Source organism: Triturus cristatus, chromosome 12, assembly GCF_964204655.1.
Source record: "Triturus cristatus chromosome 12, aTriCri1.1, whole genome shotgun sequence".
NCBI lineage: Eukaryota > Metazoa > Chordata > Amphibia > Caudata > Salamandridae > Triturus > Triturus cristatus.
Window position 1 is genome coordinate 192,327,946 of NC_140595.1, and position 25,900 is coordinate 192,353,845.

Here is a 25,900-nt window from a genome sequence, read left to right on the forward strand (position 1 = left end):
AAGGAATTGATATCGGAGTGCAAGGGTGGTGCTTAAATCTGTCACTTCCAGGGCATTATGGAGTCAGTGCGGAACCTCATGGCACCATCTAGTAGCACAAAGGAGCATTTCTGGAGAAAAGTTGGGGATCCAGTCTGGTGCCTGGAGAGTATTCTAAGGTCAGGTATCTGCAATTAGAAGTCAGAATCGCATTTTGTTTCCTATTAATTTCAACACATAAAAAATTGTTTCTGTTAGAGGCTGTCCCAATATTGTGTTCAGTACAATGCAAGGTGGATGGTCTTAGTTCTACAGTCTAGGGCCTCTTACCTGGACATCTCTGATAGACACAGCTTCCCGTCGCCATTCATGTCAAACATTCGTAGCTGTAAAGAAAGAAGCAGATTTTAATAAGCGCTACCTTTCTCTTCTTCCCAATAGGAACACCAAATGCAATCAGAGGCCACTAAATCACTTCCTGATGGAATCATGCACCTCAATCAGTAGATTCTACATTTCCTCCCCCATAAAAACACAATGATCAGCAACTCTAAATTTCTTTCCTGATAGAAAGAGGCATCTCGATAAGGGGATCCTAAATCTTTTCCCAAATAGAAACACATACTGTGCACAGCTGCTCCTAGATCTCTTCTGTGAAAGAAACACTCACCTCGATCAGCAGATCCTTCACCTCCACCCTGATAAAAGAAAAGGTAATGTTCATGTTGTAACTATATGTCTGGTGCTTACATAATCTTCCTAGAAATTCTGTACCTTAAGAATTTCCCCTCACAGTTTTCAAATTGGTCCAGAAGAGGTTTTCCCAGCAATAGTTCTCCACCACCACCATGTGGTGCCAGGTGGCTGCAGGTAAGACTCTTTCCCCAGACATGATGGCTCTAGAGTATGTTTTATGCCAGCTGGTTGCCAGCTGGTGCCCTGGCATCAGTTCCTGAGTTTCTTCTGCATCCGTACAAGAAGCGCAGATAGAAACCAAGAGAGCAACAACAGCGACAATTACAGCGCATAAAATGTTTGCATACCTTGGGATCTTATTAGTCATGACACTAACTCCTCAGGGAAGTGGGGAGGGTAGTGAGAAAACTTCAGGAATATTATGTATCCATCAGAAATATTATTAACGAATATATGTAACTTTTTTCTGATAGATGCATTTACCTGCAAATTCCTCACCTTAAGAATGAGTCTCTGGAAGGTGGGACAGTAGAGCCGGTTAACCAAGGAAGTCATGCTACACAACTCGGACAAAGAATCCCTGAGTGTGTACCCGAGACATGAGTCAGTAGTGCTTGGCAAAGTATGCAAAGATGACCATATAGGTGTTTGAAAGATGTCAGCAACCAGGATATCTCCAGAATGGACTGTAGAAGCAGAGACCGATCTGGTGGAGTGGTCGTAAATTCCCTCAGGAAGGTCTTTATTGGCCAGGGCCTAGCAAATCTTCATACAGAGGATGATCCAGAATTAAGTGGTTCGCTTGCTCATCACCTTGCCCTTCTTAGCTTTGGAAGAGCACACAAACAACTAATCATCCACTTTGTCCTGACCAGGGTGGGCTGCACGTTTGGGGTCAAGTCTATGCGCTCCCCCCTTGCTGGATATGGAGGAGGGAAGTAAAAGGAAAGTGTAACAGACTAGGTGATATAGAATGCAGAAACCAACCACTTTGAGTACCATGGTTGGGCAGGTGCGAAGAACCACGATTAAAGGTGAATGAACTGATAGGGCCCAAAGTTCCGCAACACTATGAGTTGGAGTTACTGCCACCAACCAAACTGTCTTCAAGGTAAAAATTTGAATCGGGCAACTGTACATCAGACTGAATGGGGATGCCATGGAGAAAGTCAAAACGAGATTCAAAATCCCATGAGGAACAATAAGCAGAGCAGGAGAAAACAAGGAAAGAAAACCTTCTACAAAATGTGCGACTAGTGGTGATCTAAACAGAAAAGACACATGAAGGCAGACAAGGCTGCCAGACAGCCCTTAAGTGTAGCCAACACCAGATCCTGCTGTGAAAGGGACAACACAAATCACAAGATGTTAGAAAGCCAAAACTTAAAGAGCCTGATGCCTTCCCAATCGCACTACTAAATCAACTTGTTACAGCGAAGTCCACAGATTGATTTGGTAGCGGGATTGTCAGAATGCGTACAGCAGGCCCTGAGGCCAGTTGAACTTGAAGGCATTCTTCATTGAGAGGGAAATGTAAGACACAACTCTGTCTGGTCAATCACAAAGAGATTCATAAATAAAAAACACAATCTGGAGCAGATTACCTCTGTCACTTTGGGGTGCAGCGCCCACGCATGATCCTTTAGTGAGATGTGACGGAGTTCGAGCATCCGTCCTCACACTGAGGAAGCCTGCTTGGTGTGCCGCTGCCAGGAAGATTCTCTGTTGCTGTGCCAACTTCATCAGACAAAAAGCCTCACATCATTGGATCCACTACCCCACATCACACTATCTGTTGATACAATGGACAGCTGTGGTACCGGCCATACAATCTGAATGTTACTCCCCAAAATAGAAGGGACAAACACTTTCCCTGTAAGATGGACCACCCGCAGCTCAAGCAGAATTCTGTGCAGGTGCTTCTCCAACATTGATCTATGGTCAGTGCCATCATGTTGCTAATACGGGGACCCATGCACAGTGAGATGGCATCCACGACAATGGTAGCCAGAGTTTGAGGGTTGAAAGTATGGCACTCCAAAAGGCTTGAGGGGTGCCTCCACTAGTGCTGAATTGGATGAATAGCACCTGGACAATGGGGCTCTCCTGATGGTGGAGTCACTGCAACCTCAGACACCGCTGAAGGACCATCATCCACTATCTGGCTTTTGGCACTAGGGGCTGCACAGGGCCATTAAGATAAGCAAACGCTGAACTTGCAGAGCCTGAGCCTCAGTTAAAAATCTCAGAATTATCTCCCAAATAGCTGTGATCGTCTGAAGAGGAGGATGGGTGTACAGGCAGGGTGTATCCAGTACCATCTCTGGGAAGGTTCAGCCTCCGCACAGGAAAGAGGTGGGACTTTTGGACGTTTATGGTAAAACCTATGATGTGGAGGAGAGTCCTCCTCCTCTGAAGATGTTTCCTGGCCTGAACTGTGGTCTCCATGTTCACTGGCCAGTCATCCAAATGTATAGATACATGGACTGTGAACTGGTGGAGCCAGAATCTCACCACAAACCTCCTTCCATATTCAGGGCCAGTATGACTTGACTCAGAGACAGCATCTTGAACTTGTCCTGTCAATGTTCAGAACGTGTAGATCGCTCTACAGCCAATTTGTTCAACAGGACAAGGACTTCCACCTCAAAAATGGAGGTGTCTGATAAACAGAAGGGCCTTTTGGAGGAAGGATGGTCTGGAGGGAGAGATGGGAAGAGCTAGGTATAGCCTCTGTGGATCAGCGGGATGAACAATTGATCTGAATTGATTGCCTTCCATTTGGTGGAAAAACGGGAGTCCCATTCTCCAATGGAAGATGGTGATGTGAAAGGGCAGTAGAAATATTTTTAGGTAGCAGAGCTGGCAGAAGATTGTGGAGACTACATCTGTTGCTGCAGTCGATATAGCCCCCTAGAATCACCCCTGCCTCAAAACAATGGTTCAACTGTTGAGGTGTATCGACATGCTAGGAAGCTTATGTTTTTGACAAGACTGCGCTGTCCTGGGGTAGCCACAAATACATCCTACAACGGTGATAAAACAGTCACACTGGGAGGATAAACTCTATCCGTCAGCTGTGGTGTTTTTAAAGCACTCCAGAGAGGAGTCGGCTTTCTGTTGGAACAGCTGCTTTCCATCAAAGGGTATGTCCACGAGTGCGGCTTGGACATTTCCAGAGAATTCACTGGAACACATCCAAGCATACTGACGCAGAATGACAGCTGTGTCCAGTGATGAATCAACTGTGTCCACAGAATCCAGACCACACTTCAAGATCTGTTTGGATGCATCTAAGCCTATATTGGTCAAGTCTTTAAACTGCTTGTTCATGTGATCCCTGTACATTTTGCTAATTTCCACAAGGCCTCAACATTTCAACCCAGAAGGCAGATGGCATTAGCAATACAAAGGGCCAAGCTACCCGATGATTTTTCGGGCCCTAGAGGCCAGTTCTTTTGACTGTCAATCAGAAGACAGAGTTGGAAAGCCATTTGGGTTCAGCTTCGAGGAGGACCACACTTCCTGGTGACTGGTGAGAGGACAAAAGTATAGGTCACTTGGAGCAGAACTTTGACATGGAACAATATGCGTGTGGACTGCTTGGTCAAAAAGTGTTTCTGTTTTGCATTAAAAGACATGGTCCAAGAGTGCTTCACTGATTGGAAGCAAGTGGGGGCCCCCACAGAGGAAAAGGGTTGTAAGATCTCCGTCGGAATGTTGGTCTTTGTGTCCACACAGGGTAAGGTCAAAGCTTCCGTGACTTTATGCACCACAGTCATAAATGAGACCTCCTCTGATGAAGGGCCAAAGAGGGCATTTATATGCCCTAGTGGAGTGGTGCCTAGGCCATGCACACTTTATAAGTAGAGCTGCAAACCAGCATCAGCATTAGAACTGTGAAGGAGCTTATCAGCCTCCGAATCATCATCATCTTTTATATGGCCACAATCATTATCAGTCACTGCAAGGGCATCTGACTTGGAGCTGAAAATCTCTTACATATATGAGCACTAGTGTGGTGCTCTGCCAAGGAAACATTAAAGTTCACCTTAATGTTTTCCTTTGCCATACGGATACTGTCTTCTGACGTTAATGGCTTTAGCAGCAGTGTTATACTTGGTTCTATGGGTGGTGTCTGCATCATCACAGAAGGTGGCTTTGACTGGCATTGCTGCTGCTATGTATTAAGCTGCTTACCTGATCTTACATCTTTCTCGCGACTGTCCCCGTTCCGCCCCGGCTTGTGCCGTTTGTGTGGAGGGACGAGTCTCGCCTTTTCCTTCACTTCCGGTGCCTTACCGGATATCGCGTTAGCGCACCAGTCGCCCACCACTTCCTCTCCTCCTGCCTACTTAAGGCAGGGAGGAGTGCGGACACGCAGCAGACGCGTGCAGCGGCGTGCCAAAGGTAAGCCTGTCTGCGCCCGTCTGTGCCAGACCGCTGCCACAACACCTGCGCATTTTTTTTCTCATTTTTTACAGGTAGTTTAGCCAGGCCCTGCCTAGACATGACAAAAATGCACTACTCTAGCCAAGAACTTAACCTATTATATAAACCTTCTACTACCTGTGCACCTGAACATCTTTTGAATTCCTTGGTATATACCGCCGTCCCCAAAGAAGACACGGACAACACTTTTAATAAGTTAACTCCTCTCCCACAATCTCAAGAAAGTAATGTTATTGACACTATTCAGACCTCCAAGCAACTAAAAGGGCTTTATTTTAATGCCCGGTCGATCCCTAAGCACGCATTGGAAATATGGAGCCTTCTAGACTTAGAAAAACCAGATATCTGCAATATTACGGAAACTTGGCTTCATGAACATGCTTCCCCTGATGTGACAATCGCATTTCCGACAGAATACCATCTAACGAGATTAGACAGAATTGGTAAAAAAGGAGGAGGGATTGCCGTAGCCACCAGGGTTGGACTAGGAATAACTACACTAGACACCTCTATTACAGAAATGTCCAAAATCCTTATTTTTAAAATCGAAACGCAATAAAAGGGAACCTGGAGAGGTGCCCTAGTGTGTAGGTCCCCATGCCAGAAAACTAACTTCATAAACCATCTACTGAAGACAATTGCCCCGCATGTTCTAGCCTCAGACAACTTCCTCCTAATTGGAGATTTTAATTACCATGCTGAGCTGGTATCTGATCCAGACACAAGTCAACTGTTGACGAATCTGAACACGCTGGGACTAGCCCAGATGGAGGTGGGCCCCACTCACCTGGCTGGCCATACTCTCGATCTCCTGTTTACAAACTCAATCAATGTAAGAGTCGAATTCTCCCCTCCCGCTGCTCTGGTTGGATCATAACTTGCTAAAATCTATTTTACCTACAGACACCAAAACATTTTTCCCCAGTAGTGAACCTACATGGAGAAGACCATGGCATAAAATCACTCGAGCATTTTACCCCCCCCCCCGCCTCTAGTCCATATCGAGAACATTGACCTTGCACCAACAGCTTTTAAGGATGCAATCTGCTTGGCCTTGAACACCGCTGCACCTCTGTCAAGGGTCAAAAGCAGACTCAGGGCGGCGCCCTGGTTTACAGAAGATCTGAAAGTCGAAAAAATGGCCATCAGGCATGCCGAGCGCATATGGAGAAAAACTAAGACCAAAGAAGATCGGCAAAAATACAAGCAGATCCATCGAAGCTATCTTGATAACATTAGACTAGCCAAAAAACTGTATTTTATTGACCGGATCAACAGAGCGGCCAATTCCAAAAGGGAGCTTTATAAAATATTAAAGGAGTTCACTTCTTCCTCGTCTGACCAGTACAGTAATATACCATTGCGAAAATGGGTTGATACACTGTCTACTTTCTTTGATGAAAAGATTAAATCTATTCATAGTTCCTTTCCAGTCACCGACACGAACATTCCCGACAATAACCCAGTCAACAACCTAGATTTTACCATCCCTCTCTTACTGGAATTTACTATGTTCACTTGATGAAGTTTCAACCGCCCTGGCCAGGATTAAATCGGGTTCTCCAGCTGACCCGCTTCCACCTCGCTTCTTTCCAACCTTTGCTCCTTTGCTTACGGATAAACTTACAGATATATTCAACTTGTCAGCAGCACAAGCAAAAATTCCAGTTAGATGGAAGGCAGCTCAAGAGAGGCCCATCATAAAAAAAAACTTCTGCCGATTCTAAAATACCCAGCAACTATCGCCCAATCTCACTGCTGCCTTATTTTGGGAAGGTATTTGAATGCCTGGTCAATAAACAGCTTACCACCCATCTGGAGAGCCATGGACTCCTTGATCCATCACAGTTGGGGTTTAGGGCAGCACACAGCACCGAAACCTCGTTGGTGGAGGTTGTGGACAACATCAGGCTGGCCTTGGACAGCGGGCAGTCAGCCATGCTCATTCTGTTGGATCTGTTGGCCGCCTTTGACACCATCTTCAACAGCATTCTAGAACAGCGGCTCTGGGAGGTGGGTGTCAGAGGCAAGGCCTTGGACGGGTTCAGGAATTATCTAATGAACCGAACAACTACAGTACAAATAGGTACCTTGACCTCCTGTAGTCAGTCTGTAAGCATGGGAGTTCCTCAAGGATCCATCCTGAGTCCCATGCTTTTCAACCTGTATGTGACACCTTTGGCCAGGGTGATCAGATCCTACGGCTTTGATGTGGTATCTTACGCTGACGACACGCAGCTTCTAATCACCTTGGGCCCTCACCACCTTGACACAAAGGCCCGTTTTAAAAATTGTATGACCCATATTGACAATTGGATGTGTACCAATCACTTACAACTAAATGGAAGTAAGACAGAGGTCATTCTCTTTGGCAAGGCGGATGAACACTGGTCCAGTGACTGGTGGCCACTGAAGCTAGGCCCATGTCCATCCCCCAAATCTGTGGTGCGGAATCTTGGAGTGATCATTGACAATCAGTTGTCGATGAAAAGCCATATCAGCCATGTAATCCGCACTTGTTATGGCATATTGCGTAAACTACACAAAATCTTTCAATGGATTCCTATTGAATCATGGAAACCGCTGGTCCAGGGACTGATCATGAGTCGTATTGACTATGGTAATGCCCTGTTGGCCTCTATAAACGAGGAGCTCTACTCCAAGCTTCAAGTCCTGCAAAACACCGCGGCCAGACTGATAATTAACCTCCCAGCCAGATCTCCATCTGTGCCTAGTCTGAAGTCCCTTCACTGGCTCCCCATTAAGAAGTGGTGCTGTTTTAAAATTCTCTGTCTTGTGCATAAGAGTATGTATGGAACCGGGCCAAGTTATCTGGCAAAACAACTTGGCTGGTATCAACCAAGTAGGACGCTCAGATCCAGTTCTAAATGTCTTCTCACTCCTCGCAGAGTCAGCACCGCTAGAAACGGCGGTCGATCCTTCCTTGAACCCGCTTTCTGGAACAAACTGCCGCCTCATCTCCTCTCCACTACGGACCATAAGTCCTTTCGCAAGGAACTAAAAACCTGGCTATTTGACCATCCATAACCCTCTATACCCGACTGTCAGTCTCTATGGAGTCCTCGCTAGCGCCATGAGACCCCATGGTGATATGTGCGCTAAACAAGTTCCTCTTGACTTGGCTTGACTGAGCTGGGGACAACGCCTTGGCAGCTTTTGACTTTGCAGCATCTGGAGGCATTGATGTCAGAGCTGTGTGGGTCGTAAAGCCTGCAGCAATGTGCTGCACTTTAGGGAGTGGCCCAGCTGCCCAGAGAATGGAGAAGCCGCCTTGAACAGATCCAGCAAAGTGAGCCAAAAGCTCTTGACAACTTTGGAGTGGGCCGATGGACATAGAAGCTCAGGTCTCACCCTCATAGTCAGGATCATCTCAAACAATAAGGAGGAGTTTGGAGTCTGGGACAGATATTGAGCTTCGAATGCTCCCGGGAGCAAGACTGTTTCTTCAAGGAAGAAGAGGGCATCTTCTTTTTATAGCGTTTTTTTGTGGGAAGATCTTTAAGGAGATCATTCCTTTATAGGTGGTTACCGTTGTGTGAAGGAGAGCACCTGAGCATGTTTGTGTGGGCTATAGATAGAAACTCAAGAATCACATGCAGCGTCACTGTGTTCCGATCCAAGCCGCCACATGCGTTTGTCATATGGATCCAAAAGGGACATTTTGTTGCATGTGCAGCAAGGCTTGAAACCTGAACGTTTTGGAGGAGATATTTGATTTAGCGGCTGTCTAATGCTGAGGAATTTTGCCTTTAAGATGCCAAGAAAGAGCTTCGAACCATGTTAATGCGATATGGAGAACCAAAACTGACAACAGTGCGCCAGTTGAAACCTAAAATACTTTGGTCACATCATGTCTGGAGGTGGAAATGTGACTGGCCCTTCAAGGTGCCACTGTACAGCTATTGATGGGAAAAGCATTTTTGTTCTGGTCTGAAGCTTGGAACGGATAATTTCTAATGTGAGGAATCTGCAAGAAGAAGAATCTGTTGGACACACACACTTGTATGGGGGGGCTTAGTACAAAACACTCTACGTTCAGCAGATCTTCCATCTCCCTCACAAGAGAAAAACACTCCTTAGTATCATGATCTCATCCATGGCCTTCTATATGCATCTTAAATAAACCCTTCATTATAGAGGTCCTATAACCCACTTAAGACATAACTTTTTCAGAAGATTCCTGTGGTTTTCTAAAAACCCTCACTCATACAACACTATTCACACCTTAAATATGCGTTGCACTCAAGGGTTGTTTTATATCTTGCAAGGAAACCCCTTTAGTGAGGAGAGAGCATCCATCCCAAAAGCGCTCACCTCATTCTGGGGATCATATGTGGTGCGTCTGGAAACAAACATAAATTACTATAAATCCAACACAGGGCTGAGCAAATGAGGTCAGCTACCCTGGGCAAGAAGGAAGATCCTTGCTTCTCTGTGGAGATGTGTTATACTATCCACTTGAAGATCAATTTACTATCATACAGCACTTGACAGGTCAGCAAATGAAACGTGAGCTAGGACATCCTGAATCCAGAGCGGAGCAAGTAGAGAGAATTAATGTGGATTGATGTATTGAGAGCGACAAGTAGTTTCATCCCAAGAAGAGGAGAGGTGCCCAGTTTGAACGACTCAATGTAGACAAATTTTCCTAGATTTAGGGCAGCATCTTCATAAGGATTTCACTATGTCTCTTTCCAGCGCACATTCCTCTTACCAGTTAAAAAAACATAGTCCAGAGAAGGTTATGATTCACAAATGTTCAACCAGCTCTAGTACCGGCCACAGAAAGAAGAACAAAGCTCATAAGAATTTACAAGACATTTCAGCTGACTCAACAGAAAAGGATACCAAAGACTACCCTGTCTTAAAAAGTCATCCCTCTCCAAGGAGCATTATGAGATTGGGTAGACCTCTGCAGTGCAGTCAGATTTGATTTACATCTAGTTACTGGCCTTAAGTGATCTTTCAACGTTTTTTGTTCCCGCTTACTATTGATGCGAGCGTGCTGCGAAACAACTATAGGGCTTGGTAAATAAAACAAAGCCAATGAGGCTCTGTTCACCCTATCCTCTTCTTTATTGATATATTTTATTTCAATTGTATCTACTTGAAGAGTGCAAAAATAAACACATTGTCCACTGTGTGTGTGCAGTGTTTATATACTGAAGGTACCACAATGGTGCTATGAGGCAAGAAATGCTCAGTAGTGAGGCCTCGCTTCATTTACCTCTCGCGAAAGGGAATGTTATTGAACAATCAACACTTCACTTTTAACATATATAGAACCTTTTAAATATTGAAGGTGCAGCATATCCTGCCTTTGCTATGGGATGAAGACAGCTGGTAAATGTTTGATTGTAGTCATTTTCACATGTTGGGATTTACGGTCAGATTGGAAGCTCATGCATCACACACTGCTCATTAGTGGGATCTGATTGATACCCTGAGCCTACATCTCAGTCAAGGATCTCTCTCTCAAGCACATCTCAGTCAGAGGGGCCTTCCCCTCCCCTAAAGGGGAGCTTTTGTCCATTTCATACTTACTATGGTCTGTGTGTACTCCTGCAGCTTTTTGTCATCAAATGGGCGATTGGCTTTCTTCAGCAGGTCTGACAAGAAGCCCTGTGAACAGAGATCACATCATTTCACTCAGGGAAAACAAGAATTGCAGTCAGCCAGACCCTCATTCTCTTTGCACATTGCATCAGTATGACCTGTCACTGCTTCTGCAGAGAGCTATGCTATTTTTTGCTGTCGTGCAGCATCCTGGCTGCTCAGTGTGTCATAGGTAGCCGCCACACATGTGAATCGATAGTCAAGAATCTGGGTGAGAACTGGGCTGAAGCTAAGTAAACGCTCCTCGACAGAGAAAGGACATCTGCCTTGTTTAGGATTCTTTTGGTTGCCAAGTCACACAGCAAAGATGGCATGCGGAGTAACATTTGTTTGGGTGAGGATGGAGTCAAACTGGGAACCTGAGTTTGGGGCAGGTTGAGAAGAGCTGCTTGAATGAGGTTGTGGTTATGTGTTGGGTGAGGTTGGGACATGTGCTTGAGGAAGGATATGGGTTTGCATTTGGGTGAGATATGCTTTGGTAAAGCTGTTTGGGTGATGTTGGGAACACAAGTTTAAAAAATACTAGGAAAGGAAATTGGGTGAAGTGGAGACATGTTATGTTTGAGCTTAGGGACACACGCTTGGGTGAGACTGGAAACATTGACCCGGGGTTCATTGGGAACACAAGTTTGTATGAGTTTTGAGAAATTAACCTGTGTGAGTTTGGGAACATTGAGTGGAGATGCATGTGCAGAAATGACCTTGGGTGCATTTGAGACTGAGGCTTGTGGACTTATTGTCATGGGCTTGGGACAGGATGTATACATGGACTTGATTAATGTTGGAGACATTTGCTTGGGTCAGGCTGGAGACATTAGCTGGTGTGAGGCTGTGGTCGGTCCTGCGATTGGTTGAGGTTGGAGACAAGCCTAGTTGAGGCTAGGGATGTGTGACTGGACCAATCCGGAGTAATCACTTCATATAAAAGTGGATACGAGAGCTTTGGCGAGGCTAGGGACGGAACTTGGGTAAGGTTGGAGATGTTATCTTGAGTGAGCCTGGGTGATAAGTGATTTGATGAGGTTTTACATGTGGTGTTTTGGGGTCACTTGAACTTTTGTGAGACTAGGGCCATGCTTGGGTGAGACTGTAAGGATGAAAACCTTGTACTGTATGAAACAGCTGTCCCACCCTGTGCTCTCATCCCTGCTTGAGGTGAGAGGCTTGTAGTATTGTGCTCCCCACAAGATGGATAGGCTGTGACCAGGATTTTTTAAGAAGTCTGGCAATGGACTTGAATACATCTTCCTTCTGGAGAAGACTGTTGTTCCTAACATATCCAGGAAAAAGCCAGCGGAAATGCTCTGTTTCCAGAATAACTATCCACCTATAATTCTAGAAATGCTTCATTGTGATTGGGAGCAGGATTCTTTTCTGAAGTGGAAAAGTACTGTTCCCCTGCATCTAGTACTTTGAAGAGTAACACTAGGGTGCATCTTTGGACCCAAAGAGTACTTCCCAAATGATGAGTAATGCACTGCTTGTCTCCCTCCAGTTGATGCCAAAGATGGGCAAGGGTTTGCTCTTTAACCATGATTTGAACTGCCTGCCTGTCTGAGTTGCTTATATGTGGGCTAAAAGCATCATTCAGTTACAAGAGACCATGAGGATTATCCCAGGACCAGCCTGCTGGCCTCCTGAGATTGCAGAGCTGCCCAATGAATAAGCATCAGCTATGCCACAATAGAGAACTCAGGGGCCTCTCCACAATGACTACATCTTCAGCATCCTTAGCAGCAACCCTTCATGATGGGCACACTTATCCTGCACAAAATCCCTGTATATAGCCCCAGCTGCCTCCAGAAGACATCTTCGCCGAATCAGGGCCTGGGACATGCAACATGTGCTGTGAATGTGTTGCGGCATACTTTGGGTCCCGTTGTACCTCTGCTTAGTGGTGTTGCCGTTAGCTTCCAGTTGCCCTTGCACTGAATCAAATATCCTCAAACAGCAAATCTCTTGCTTTGTCAGAATCATGACCCCCTGTATCTGCAGCCACTTTCTTAGGTGCAAGAAAAACCTGTTTGTGAGTGACCAGCGCTGGGATACAGTCATCAAGGCGCATCTAATGCTGATGCCAAGGATCACAGACCAAGGGGTGGGGTGCCCCTAATTCTCTGTGTATGGAGAAAGCCTACAACGCCTGGTAGTACCAGATTTAAACCTGTCTAGGTGATGTGACACCCCTACTCGTGTCTGCAAGGTACCAGGCAGGTAGCAGCTCCCCCTGGGGCACCAAACCCTCCAACCAACATAAATATATTGATCCCACCCCTCCACAACCAGAGCAACATTTCACGGCACTTTTGTTTCAGTGACTGATACTTTGTATCTTAATTATAACATTGCCAGTGGAACTGATTTCTATGAAGACCTGACACTGACCAGGAATTACAGCAAAGAAGAGAGCAAGGAATTGTATATGGGTCTGAGCGTCACAAACACAGTCCATAGGTTCAAACTGCTTCCACTCACTTAATAGACATCAGCCGCCATTTTTGCAGCACTGAAATCTGTTGTAAAACTATTTGCAATCATATTTGTGAACCATAGATCTAAATATATAATAAAAATACATTGCTTTTGCACATAATACCTCTCTCTGGATAGTGCCTACGACTGCTCATGATAATTTGCGCTACACTGTAGTTGGAGTCATCTAGTGCTTAATTTGAGCTGGTGGTTACCAGAGGAGGCCACCAGTACTCATTTTTAGCAACCGGTACTCATTTTTCCTCCTCAGATATTTACAGAAAGCAAGAGAGGTAAAATCAAACAAATCTGGAAGAGGGAGGAAGAGACAGAGTGACATGACATGCCGTCACACAGGGAGAAGGCTGGAGCTTGCGAGAGTGAGATACATGGGCAGAGGGTGTCTGGTAGTGGGTTAGAAGCATGGGGTGCATTTAGGACTACGCAGCCTTGGTATACGGCGCGCCAACATTTATTTGCAACAGTCGCAGGCTTCCGAGCAGAAAGCCCTGGGCACCGGCACTTATTCTTGCTCAAATCAAGTACTGGAGCCATCCTACAGGTGACTTCCTATGAGTAACCCTTGACCTCAGGTCTAACTAAAGAGTAAATGAAACAAAGGGAGCTTTGGCTGATCCTTGCACTCCAAGTACCAGGTTCTTAGGAAAGGAGGGAGAGCATGCGGTTTCACAGCTGACACTCGGAGGTGCTCCCTACACCCACAAGTTCCGGAGACATTACCCGACCCTCTGAATATACGCTTGGGTGAGGATGGGAATGCACTTGTGTAAAGCCGAATGATGTTGACCGCTCCAGTGAGGCTCTGTATGTTTTTTGTGAGGCTGGGCCATGCTTTGGCGTTGGATGGTGAATACCAAATATGAATAAATGCCTAATGAGTGACATAAGCTGCTTCAAACGGACTGGGGTGGACAGCTAAGACTGGAGTAAGATGGTATTTGGCTGCTCCTGTCCCCAAACATAAGATAGGAAATGAGGAGCTCTGTGAAAGGAAATTTGTACTGTTAATTTAAGAACTGTTCAAGGAATATTCTGGGTAGTCGGCATGGGAGCACTGGAAGGACCCAAGTTTTTGGCCCGCTGGGCCTGCCGGGGCTTCACTGCTTGAACCGGGCGGAGACCTGATTTCGTAATGAGCTCCACCCTTGAATGCAACACCACCTGAACACCTGGCAAGAATTTCCTGCTCTGCAAATATGTAATATATAATTGTCTAAGCCTAATCGCTGTTAAAATGTAACCCTGTGTGAATTTGCAACTTGTGAATATATATAACTCTAACCACTAGTATATGTAGCTGACCTTTGTACTTCTACCATTCCTATGTGATCTTAGAGTTTATCTGCTTGTATCTCTTCCTTGAGGGACTTTATAACTTGTACATTTGCAAAAATGTTTCCATTTGTATCTCTTATGTAACTCATGTAATCCAAAGTCCTTATGTAACACAACTGGTTCTTTTGTAAAGCGCTCTGACACCTTCGGGTAATGTTCGCGCTATATAAAATCGCAATAGATAAATAAATAAAGTCACACCGTGTCCCCCCTCCCTCTCTTTTTGTGGCGGTACCTTCAGTTCGTTGGCCTCGATGTATCCGCTGCGGTCAGTGTCGTACTTCCGCCAGGCCTGCAAGAAGAGGCGTAAATTACATTAATGATACTCTTACCAATCCTGGAAGACAAGCATGCTGGAGAAGGATAGAGGTGGGGGGACAAAAGGACCTCCTCTGGGTCACCCATGATATACATATATTTCCTTATTTTTTGAAATTCTCAAAGATGACTGAATTAGCAGGCAGCTAGGGTACTCCTATCAACACTACCTCTACCACTGTGATTTGTTTGCAGAGCGTAAATTCTACATACGTTGTGCCTGATTACCAAATGCCACAGAGGGTTAGGAGATAATTATCGCACACAATAAAATTGGATATTCCTCGGTACAGTATTTATCGGGCGCAATAATTAATGCCTATTATAAGTTCAGCCACTCAAAATGGAGCATAGCAAGTGAATTTTTGTGCTTTTGGGTGCAAAATCTGCATGGCCTTGTTTTTAGAGGCATTTTCTCCCTACTAAATTTCAGCAAGTTTGACCTACCAAAATTTACCTCAGAAACAAAGTGGGGTTCTGGGGTGTGCTGGAAAACCCGTACTTCTGATATGTGCAGTAAAAGGAGTTACCATAAATATCGGAATTAATGGGACACTAATAAATAATGCCAGACAATGAATGTGCAATGGTAGATTCATTTTATTTTCTCTATTTACTCCACATGGAAAAACGTTTTTCAGGTGTCTCTGGGGTGCTTTCATAGACTTACTGCCTGACTGATGCCTTTTTAAAATAAGTGCAATTTTTAAAAATGTTTCTGAACACCCACAATATCATGGTATTGTGGATGTTCGCCAGATTTGCAATGCCACCTCTTGTGGAAAATTCATGGAAGAATCCAGTTCTCCGCCCCTCATTTATTGCGAAAAATATGGTCAGTTGGCAGATTATCCGCTGCAGTAAGGGCCATCGGCACCTAGACAAAATTTGCAGAAACTGACTGTCAATCAAACTGTCATGGATGGGCAATGAAGCCATCTTTTCCGCACATAAATTTCACTTTGTGTGTAATGCTTTTCAAGGATCAGCCTCTTAGATGCTTTTAGGCATTGAAAGGAAGGTTTTACAAACCTGGAAGAGGATGCAAGGAGTTTTGATTGCTACTAATAGCAGTGGCGGCTGGCATGTCCCGAGGGTGGTGTGGTAGAGGGGGCACATAAAATAATAAAAAGTAAAAGGCACTTACCTTTTATATGAGCCTGACGTTCTCCTAGATCCTTCTCTCATCGAGGCAGGCAGGCCCCCAACACCCAAGCCAATCCTGGCTCTGCACTCATGCAGCATGACAGCAGTGCTATGATTGGTGGGACGGCCTCTATCAGTGCTCACAAGAGCACTGGAGGCCTTTGCTTTCTCTAACCCAGCTGTCTTAAGAAACCTAGGTTAGAGAGGTTTAAAATACGCATGCCTGGGTGGGCGTCGCAAGATGGGCAGCCAAAGAAACATGCGCATTTTAAAACTCAAGAGCACAAAGCTCCATGCTGCCACTCAGTGGACGCTCAGTTTGGGATGGGTCGGTTGCTGAAAAATAAAATGGTGATAAATAAACTTTGTTACCATTTTATTTTCAGCTCTGGCCTGCGGCTTTTGTTTGTGGGGCAACGCACCTCTGCTCAAACGGAAGAGACACCCCTGGCTAATAGAGAAGCATGCTCAATATTTTGCAATAAACACAATTTACTTGTTTTTTTTAGAAAGAACTGAGAAGTTGTTTAGCTATAACTACCATGAGCTTGTTTAGCTGTTTTCAACATCTGAGCCTGAAACGTTTAAAACCCTTCCATCCAAAGTCAAAGGAATATTAGTCACAGATCAGGGCCCACATTTATGAACCCTGTATGATATCCTTGTGTTACACAAGTTGATACAAGGACGGCGCAAAGGCTTTAGTAATATTTCCAAAACCATGCAAGGCCTGATTTGTGTGAAAATGAAATGCAAGGCAGTGGCTTGTGCTGCGTTATGTTACATTTCAACTTGGGAGGCGCTCCATGGGTGGAGCATGGGCATTTCCATGCATCCACCCATAGATTTTGGCGCATTCCCAGAGTTACAAAGACTTGTGAAACAGCTATGCCTGCCCACGTGTGGCACAAAAAGGAGAAATATGTTTATTTTTCCTCATTATTTCCTCTTCCATTTGTACTGCAGAATGCAGCACACCGAGAAAGTGGAAAATGCCATTAAATATTGTTTTTGTGCAGGAAGGTGTCTCTAAATCCTGCTTGTAATGCACGCACCCTTGCACTATGGTGCAAGCATGCCTACATTGGCTCTAGGCTGCACACAGTACGCCGGCACAAGGAGAGAGCAGAAATGCTCCATATCATGTAAATACGGAGCATTTCTGCTTTCTCCTTTTCATGCAACGCAGTGTAGCAACTTTGCTTGCTGCCCTGTGACACGTGAAAGTTTAGTAAATGTGCCCCCAGATCTTTGACAACTCTTTGGAGTATGAGGCATTAGCTACAACTGAATTATTGGGTTTGAGGACTGCAGATCTCCGTTAGCAACAATGATTGCTCCATGTTTGAGTAAGTAAAGAGATCCAATCTCACCAGAAGCTTGTGAATGGGATGAGAGCTAAGGATTGCAGGCTGTCAAGAAGGTAGTGCATGGATTTTCTGATATGCTGTGACAATTTAATGAAGCATGGTCATATGCAACAGGTTAATTGGATACAAAATATGTTGTCCATGTGTTGTGTACCTACTACCTAGTTAATCAATATTTACATATTTTTTCTGATTACAAACTATATTTCTTCAAATATTGAAACTCCTTACAAAACCCCAATTGAATGTTTAATGGATTCTAGGAAATATTTAGCTCCAGTGCAGGGAAGTAGTACGAAAAGTGTCTGCAACCTAAGCTTATGTAAAAGCTGCAAATTGTGCCTACAGTGTAATGTATGCGTTTACTGTCATGGTGTGAGAAGGGCACATGTAATTCAATCAGTGTAGCTGCAATACATCCATGTATGTGCACGTTAAATTTACCTACAACAGTATTAAGTATTATGTAATGCATCTTTTCTGTTATTATAGTGTATATCCAGTGTAATGAGTAACAATGTAAACCACTCCAGTGAAGTTACATGGCACTCCTTGTGTAGGCAGTGTAATTACAGTTCATCTCCAGTGTTGTTTTGGGACATTTAACTGGGGAAACCCAAGACCTAAATTGGGCCCTTCCACTTTACTTACGGCGTAACTTACACAGAATGGTCTACCTCTAGTCTACTGTAATCATTACTCAACGCCAAACATTGTGCTTGGAATTCATAGATGTGGAAAGGAAGCACTAAAAACTTGTAAAAGTCCCTTACTCACCTCCATAAATTCAGCGCTGGACCCAGCATGCTGCCGGAAACAGAGCAAGAAGTTTTCCTCAGTGGGGAGAATTTGGGCCAGCTGTGAGGAAACAACACAAAAGGCAAAACAAAGTTGTTAAAGTGAAAGTTAGAGACAATCTTACGCAAAACAATTGTATTAAATGTCCCATTAATACGACAATTGTATGTCGGATAAGCTGCATCCACAGCCCTTAAGCACAGTCATCAGGTTGGAGGCACCGTGGGAAGACAAGGCCATGCCAAGATCGCCACTCTGAAGGTGGGTGTGACGATCAATGTTACCAAGAAGCTATTTCAGGGTCCGGAGAGTGCTGTGGAAGTAACTTTCACAAAGGAGAAACTAGATGTAAAAGTAGCGTCTGAATATCTTAACTGAGCCGTTGTATTCCATGGAGGAAATCCTTCATGGCAAGAAAGAATGTAGTCAGGTTAATATGTATCTGGCAGCAAGTGGGATTAGGAATGCTACAGAGGGATTGTTTTGGTGTTCTGTTGTGCAGTGTTTGCAGGATCGGTCTTCCCTCTTGTCACATGCATGCCCTGCAAAGGTTGTGCGAGGGAAGTCGGTATTTGAATTCCCATCTTCAAAAGCACTGCAACACACCTCAGAAGAAGGTGACTTGTCAGAAAAACTTGAGCTTTCCCAGTGGCATTGGTGACAAGACAAGGCAAGCTTTGGTGCAACTAGGCAGCAGAGAACAATGGGTTACCAAGCAAGCAAACTCCAAATAGTATGTTTTTCTGTCAGTATGTGGAGGACGTGGACTAAGGACCTTGTTTAAATTCATGACAAATATCACTTGGCCATGAGGTGAATTCTACGATGTCTGCAAGATCTCCTCCCAGCTGACACTCTTGAAAAAATCCATCATTTTGCCATCATAGTTCACCCTCGCCCTGTGGGCATAAACATAAAATAATAGCACCCGCTGGTGGTTACGGAGCCTAGCAATAGGTGGCCTGAGCATGCTGCTATACTCACCCTCTCTTCTGAGCGGTGACACACAAAAATCAACAAGGAGAACAACCCACCTCGGCCATTTCGATTCTCCCATCTGAGTTCTTATCATACTTCTTCATGTACTCCTTCATCTTCTCTCCAAAATTCACACTTGCCACGTCCTGCAAAGAGGAAAAGGTAGTGTGCTTGATCCACGCCGCGGGTAGCTCTAGACCAGGTAGTGGAAGATCTCACCCACCTCCCTGCTAGCTAATCTTTTTGCCTTCTATAACAAACTAAAGTCTGATCCTGATGGCCTAGCTGGTGTGTCAAGTTTCTAATCACACTACAACACTACCCTCAGTCTCTGCTATGTAGTTGCCACACCCCTCAAGCTCCTCCCCTGCTGACACTCCTACACCATTGTTAACTCCAGGATGCTCTGCCATGCAGCACTCAAGTTTCCTTGGGCCGAACTCACCAGCCACAGTTTAAAACACAGTGATTCCACTAAGCAGTTGATTACTAATGCTGTCCTTCCTGCCCCGGCAATGACTATGTCCTATGTTCGTGACTATGACTATCATGTTCACTCTCTCCCAAAGGATGAGAGGAAGACGACAAGACTGGGAGCAAACTGGTCCACAGAATTTGGAAATGTTCCCTTAGAACCCAGGGCATTGAATGGCAAGGAGTACCATAGTGAGCTATATTTCGGCCACACACCTTACATGTGGAGACTTGGCCCTGCCCTACCAACTATTCAAAAGTAATGGACTCCTGTGGAATGTCCCCCAGACCATTCCTTTTCTGGGAAGTTGTAGGATTTAGCATTCTTACCACTCCAGCTCCTTTCCGTGCGGCTTCCAATTCCTGGAAAAAATTCTCCAGCTCCTTCCCTTCAATGTAGCCATTTCCTGAAACAGAAGAACAAGTTCACAGAGATTTTAGATTACAAATGACTGGTATGTGTATTACAGCAAAGGTGTGTGATACAAAATGCTAATGTGCTGGCTGAATTAGAACCCAGTGGCAAATGTAAACTGCAAGATGAATCAGTACCACTGCAGATCTGTTCAGGCGAATACAACATCTGACAGCAGGGCATTGCTCCAGGTATCTTGGACATGGAAGTGGGTGGCTGTGAGAACAAGCTACTCTAGAACAGACTCTGGACTAACCCACCCAGAGGACAACAAATTCAACAAGATTGGTGGTAAGAAGACCCCTCCTTGAGTGGTAGAACTTAGACTCCTAAGAGGAAGAGTGAAGGTGATATTTCAGGAGAGCTCTCCATTAGGAACCCCAGAGAAGGGACATCAGATCCATGACGTCTCAATTCCGCGAAAGAGGAAAGCGTAGTTCTTGCTGCTCAAGATATCACACTCTAGCAGGAGGACAGAAGGAAAGGTGTCATTCATGAAGCCACAGTATATCCTGTTATTTCCTGACCAAAAGCTCAGTATTTCAGGATACCTGTGACCTCAGGGGTAGACTATAATATAGTTGTAGTATTACAAGAGAGTTCAGATGTGATTTATTAAAGTTTCACATAGGCATTCATGTTGTGCATTTATACTTTATAAAGGCCCTCAAACAAAGCGTAAAAGTGCAATGCGCCCTTACAAAGATTAGTAAATCCAACCCCAAGTTAATGTGGTGATGTGGGGTGACCATGTATTCTTGCAACCACATGCAAAAATAAGATATTCAAAGCTAGATTCCACCTGAGAGTTTCGATTCCTTAAAAAACTTGGTTCTTGGCATTTTTATTCTATTGCTTGATGCAATGTAAAATCTTTATAAGGCACAGATAGATCATCAGAGATTGCTGCACAGCAAGTAGATGATGGCTGTAATTGTCAGGTTCTGCATACGCAGTGCCCAAGGCCCGGCAGGGAGTATCTCTCCTCTTTCAACAGGACTAATTATGCTATGCGCACAAAGCTCCTAGGGCTAATGTCCACTGGACTAGGCGACCTCAATTATGCAAGTAGGTCAGACAGCAAGGACCGCTGCTCGTATCATATCGTTTTTTGTCACAGTAAAAAACGTTATGGTCATCCATGGTTGAGTGTATGTATATATATATATATATATATATATATATATATATATTCATTCATTCATTAAGTCTTTATTTCGATTAAAATAATCATAAAAGACAATTCATACAAAATGACTAAAAAAAGACCTTTAGGATAAAAACGCAAAGCCATATAGAGCACTCAAAGCAGAATGGCAAATCAGTAATTAATACAGTATATGACAAGTAAGATAATCACCAACCGAGAACCACTATAAAACCATGTAAATACAAAAATACAGTGTAAAACCAATTGATCATTGTAGCTAAAATTAATAGGTTAGTGGTGCCATACTAAAATTGTATCACATTGTTATGACTACAGCTAGGCCTGGGCCTGCATTTCTCTTAGTTTTTTACAGCGGATAAACCATGCCCAGCTCAGGAATTGTGCCAAAGCTACAACTATAGGAGCATCAGTAGATGTCCGCAAGATCCTTACTGCCACCATAGCCGATCTGATACCCATGTGCATACAAAATGGTTTGAGCCATTTAAGCCTGGAAGATTTATAAGCCGGGCACACCAACAGAACATGGGATATGGATTCCAGGGAAGCTGGGCAAACAGGACAGTGCCCAGACCCGTTCAACCGCCATTTGGAAGTAAAGGCGTTGATTGGGAGAGAGCCAACCCTAAACTGATGGTATAGTTTCCTATCCACCGGTCTAGAAATGATATCCCAGTATGCTTCAAACTAAAAATCCTGTTTGTGCATCAGATAGTCCGAGGATAGGGTGGGCCTAATGGAAGAACAAAAATAGATGTTCCTAACCATGACCCAATAGGCGGGCTTGAGCTCCCTTTTGGACGGAAATGGATTTTCATCAGGGTGCTCCCACAGGCCACTCAACCCCATCCCACACAGGGAGTTTTTCACATCCTGTAACCATTTGATCTTCCTTGTACAACCAACCCCTCTGAAATCCATAAGGGATTTCGCATAGTGGGAAAGCTCAGGAGTAACCCAGAGACGTCGCCAAAACGCTATTGGTCGAAAGCGAGCTAAATCCTCGATTCGAAGGCAACCCAGATCCAAAAAGAGGGACAATAGTGGTGTGGATTGCGGAAGACTCGTAATAGCTCTGACAAATTTGTTCTGGGCTTGTGCCAAGGAGGAGATATTCGCGAAACCCCATAGTTCCGCTCCATATAAAATTGAGGTAATAGCCTTGGTATTGTATAATTTTAAAACATATATATTCATTGAAAAAAACATAGGTTTCAGGGGTGTTATAGTTAGCTGGACATTTCACTCGTACAAAACCATTGAAATTCCTCCGTTATAGTCAGTTCTACTAACTATAACTCGCGCGCCCGCAATCCACTGCTGATGGCTTCACATATTACATCTACTAGATGATGTCATCAGTGATGTCATTTGAGATGTCATCAGTGATGTCACGCGGGCGCGTGAGTTATAGTTAGTAGAACTAACTATAACGGAGGAATTTCAATGTTTTTGTACGAGTGAAATGTCCAGCTAACTATAACACACCTGAAACGTATGGTTTTTTCAGTGAATTTCTAAGGTTATTTAAATGCTACTTCCTAACTATAACATGTCTGAAACCTATGGTTTTTTCTGTGAATTTCAAAGGTTTTTTAAATGCTAATTCCTAACTATAACATGTCTGAAACCTATGGTTTTTTCAGTGAATTTCAAAGATTTCTTAAATGAGAATTTTTAAATGTAATAATAGTTATATTTATTTTTTTATACTGATTTTCTAAATTTTTTCAACTATTTTTACATATTTTATTTTTTAAATTACATTTTATATTTTTAATATAAATGGAAAAAAAAATGTTTTCAAATATTGAAACTGTTTTTTTTGTGTGATGGGTGCGTATTTTCTTGCGCGATTGCTATGCGACCGGTACGCGACTCCAGGCGCATACGTGACACATACGTATTACTTTACGGGACGCTCACATGCTTGCACGTGATGTCATATACGTGTTCGACGCGTTAGGAGTCGCGCACCCAGCGCGTGCACACCAGGGGGCCGCGCTGAGCACCATGCTGGGTGCGCGACTCCTAATTTGCCCGTAAAAAAAACAATTTAGCACCTATCACTAATTTCTATTCCCCATCCCCCGGAGCCTATATACAACATTGTGGACCGTTTTGCACACTTCTGTCATTGGGCTACATGTGGGCTACATGTGGGTGATATTTGTGCTGCATTTGGGCTCTTTTGTCTCTGTTGGCCATCTTGGGAGATTTATTTGTTATGAAGTTTCCTAATTTCCTCATTTACTGCAGTCTCCTCAGTAGGAAATGCTTTCAGTTTTTTACTTTGATTCCATCAAGAAGGTATTCAGATATGTCACACATTTGCCATCAATTCTGAATGTTAGCACTGTAGTTGCTCATTATATCACTGTAGTAAAGCTACTGCTCACCAGGGAAGTCTGCTGCTGGTATTGAAAGTGCATGTTTCAGTCTGCATGTCAGACTTTTTTTAATGAAATAAAAGAGGATTTGAGAAGTCACTCAAAATGTGCACTATTTTTCTTTCTTCAGCACTAATCATAATTTCTATGGCAAAATTAACCCCCTCATTGTGTTCCTTTTTAAATTAAATGTTTTAAGAGTTACCCTTTTATTCCAATCAAGATGGCTTCAGGTGTGGCATACTTTTGTCATAAGTAAGACTGTTAGCGCTCTAGTTGTTCTTTAGAACACTCTGGGACATTCTGTCATTGGGCTATACTTGGGCTACATCTGGGTGATATTTGTGCTACATTTGGGCTTTTTTGTCTCTGGTGGCCGTCTTGGGAGACTTATTTGTCATGAAGTTTCCTAATTTCCTCATTTACTGCAGTCTCCTCAGTAGGAAATACTTTCAGTTTTTTACTTTGATTCCATCAAGAAGGCATTCGGATGTGTCACACATTTGCCATAAATTCATAATGTTAGCACTCTAGTTGCTCATTAGATCACTGTAGTAAAGCTACTGCTCACCAGGGAAGTCTGCTGCTGGTATTGAAAGTGCATGTTTCAGTCTGCATGTCAGAATATTTTAATGAAATAGAAGAGGATTTGAGAAGTCACTCAAAATGTGCCCTAATTTTTATTTCTGCAGCACTACTCATACTTTCTATGGCAAAATGAACCCCCTCATTTTGTTCCTTTTTAAATTAAATGTTTTAAGAGTTACCACTTTATTCTAATCAAGATGGCTTCAGGTGTGCAATACGTTTGTCATAAGTAGGACTGTTAGCGCTCTAGTTGTTCTTTAGAGCACTCTGGGAAGCTGCAGTAGAACACAAAGGAATCAACTGACAGTCTCTGCCCTTGTTGGATGTACATGTTTTACTGAGAATGTCAGACTTCATTCTCACTTGACTGAGAAAGATAATGAGAATTTACAGAAAATATGCTCTCAGTTTAACTTATAGATCACCTTCCAAACCTCTATGGGAAAAGCATGAGAAAATAGTTTTCTCTCAAACATGATTCATGATATCCCAGCAAAAGGCTTTTTCACATGGTAAAATCACCTTAGAACACACCACAATTCCTAAAATGAGTATGGTACCATCAACAAATGATTTATAATGTAACTAAAGTCTTAAAACCTTCTATTAACTGCAATGCTTTTTAATGCGGTGATATCATGTATATTGGTCCCAAGATGGCTGCCAACACTTCTTGGATGAAGTGCTAACAGTCAATTAGATCTCACGATGAGATGTGTGGTTAGGCTCCGCCCAGATATATATGTGATTTTACATTTGATTTTCTCAGGAACTACTGAACAAATGTACACCATTTAACCAAAAGGCACGAGTGTGAACCAAGGGCTACCTCTTTGCCAAATTTGGTGTAATTCCGTTCAGCAGTTCGGGCTGTAGCTGCGATTAAAGGTTCCTATGGAAAATTGCATGGGGAAAACACGTTTTGGGACCCCCCCTTTTTTCTCGGCCCCCACTTGACGAATCCCCCCGAGACTTTCAGGATAGGAGCGGACCGGAGCGCCCCATCAGTTTTGAAAATTTTGCGAAGATTCGTCAACCGGCGCCAAAGTTATTCCAAATAGAATGTTGCGGATTTCCTATGGATAATAGGTCCAAACTATAACTACCTACTGGTGACCGCCAGTAGGTAATATATATATTTATATATATATGTATTATCTACTGGCGGTCGCCAGTAGATAGTTATAGTTAGGACCTATTTTCCATAGGAAATCCGCAACATTCTATTAGGAATAACTTTGGCACCGGTTGACGAATCTTCGCGAAATTTTCTGAACTTTTGGCCAGCTCCGCTCCGCTCCTACCCTGAAAGGTTCATGGTGATTCGTCAAGTGGGGGCCGAGAAAAAAGGGGGCCCCAAAACGCGTTTTCCCCATGCAATTTCTTATAGGATCTGTTGTCGCAGCTACAGCCCGAACCGCTGAACGGAATGACACCAAATTTGGCAAAGAGGTAGTCCTCAGTTCAGACTCGTGCCTTTTGCATAAATGGTGTGAATCTGTTCAGTAGTTCCTGAGAAAATTAGAGTTAAAAGTACATATATATCTATGGCCGGGGAGGATCTGCGCACCCTGAGCGCACCCTCGCCGAACCGAGCGCGCACCCTCCCGATCGCGCGCTGAATGCTAATTGGCTGTCGAGTGTCTATCTACATTCGAAA

At 43.9% G+C, this 25,900-nt stretch overlaps 1 protein-coding gene across 1 annotated transcript in view; it reads right to left on the reverse strand.

Moving 5' to 3' along the window:
• Positions 1–25,900, reverse strand: part of CALB2 (calbindin 2) — a 170,292-nt gene that overhangs the window by 60,231 nt on the left and 84,161 nt on the right. Inside the window, exons 2-7 of the mRNA XM_085637894.1 lie at positions 20,007–20,083; positions 19,259–19,348; positions 18,204–18,284; positions 14,828–14,884; positions 10,693–10,770; positions 310–365 (exon numbers count right to left, since the gene is read on the reverse strand). Of these exons, the coding sequence (XP_085494020.1) occupies positions 310–365; positions 10,693–10,770; positions 14,828–14,884; positions 18,204–18,284; positions 19,259–19,348; positions 20,007–20,083 (439 nt within the window). The remainder of the gene's footprint in view (positions 1–309; positions 366–10,692; positions 10,771–14,827; positions 14,885–18,203; positions 18,285–19,258; positions 19,349–20,006; positions 20,084–25,900) is intronic.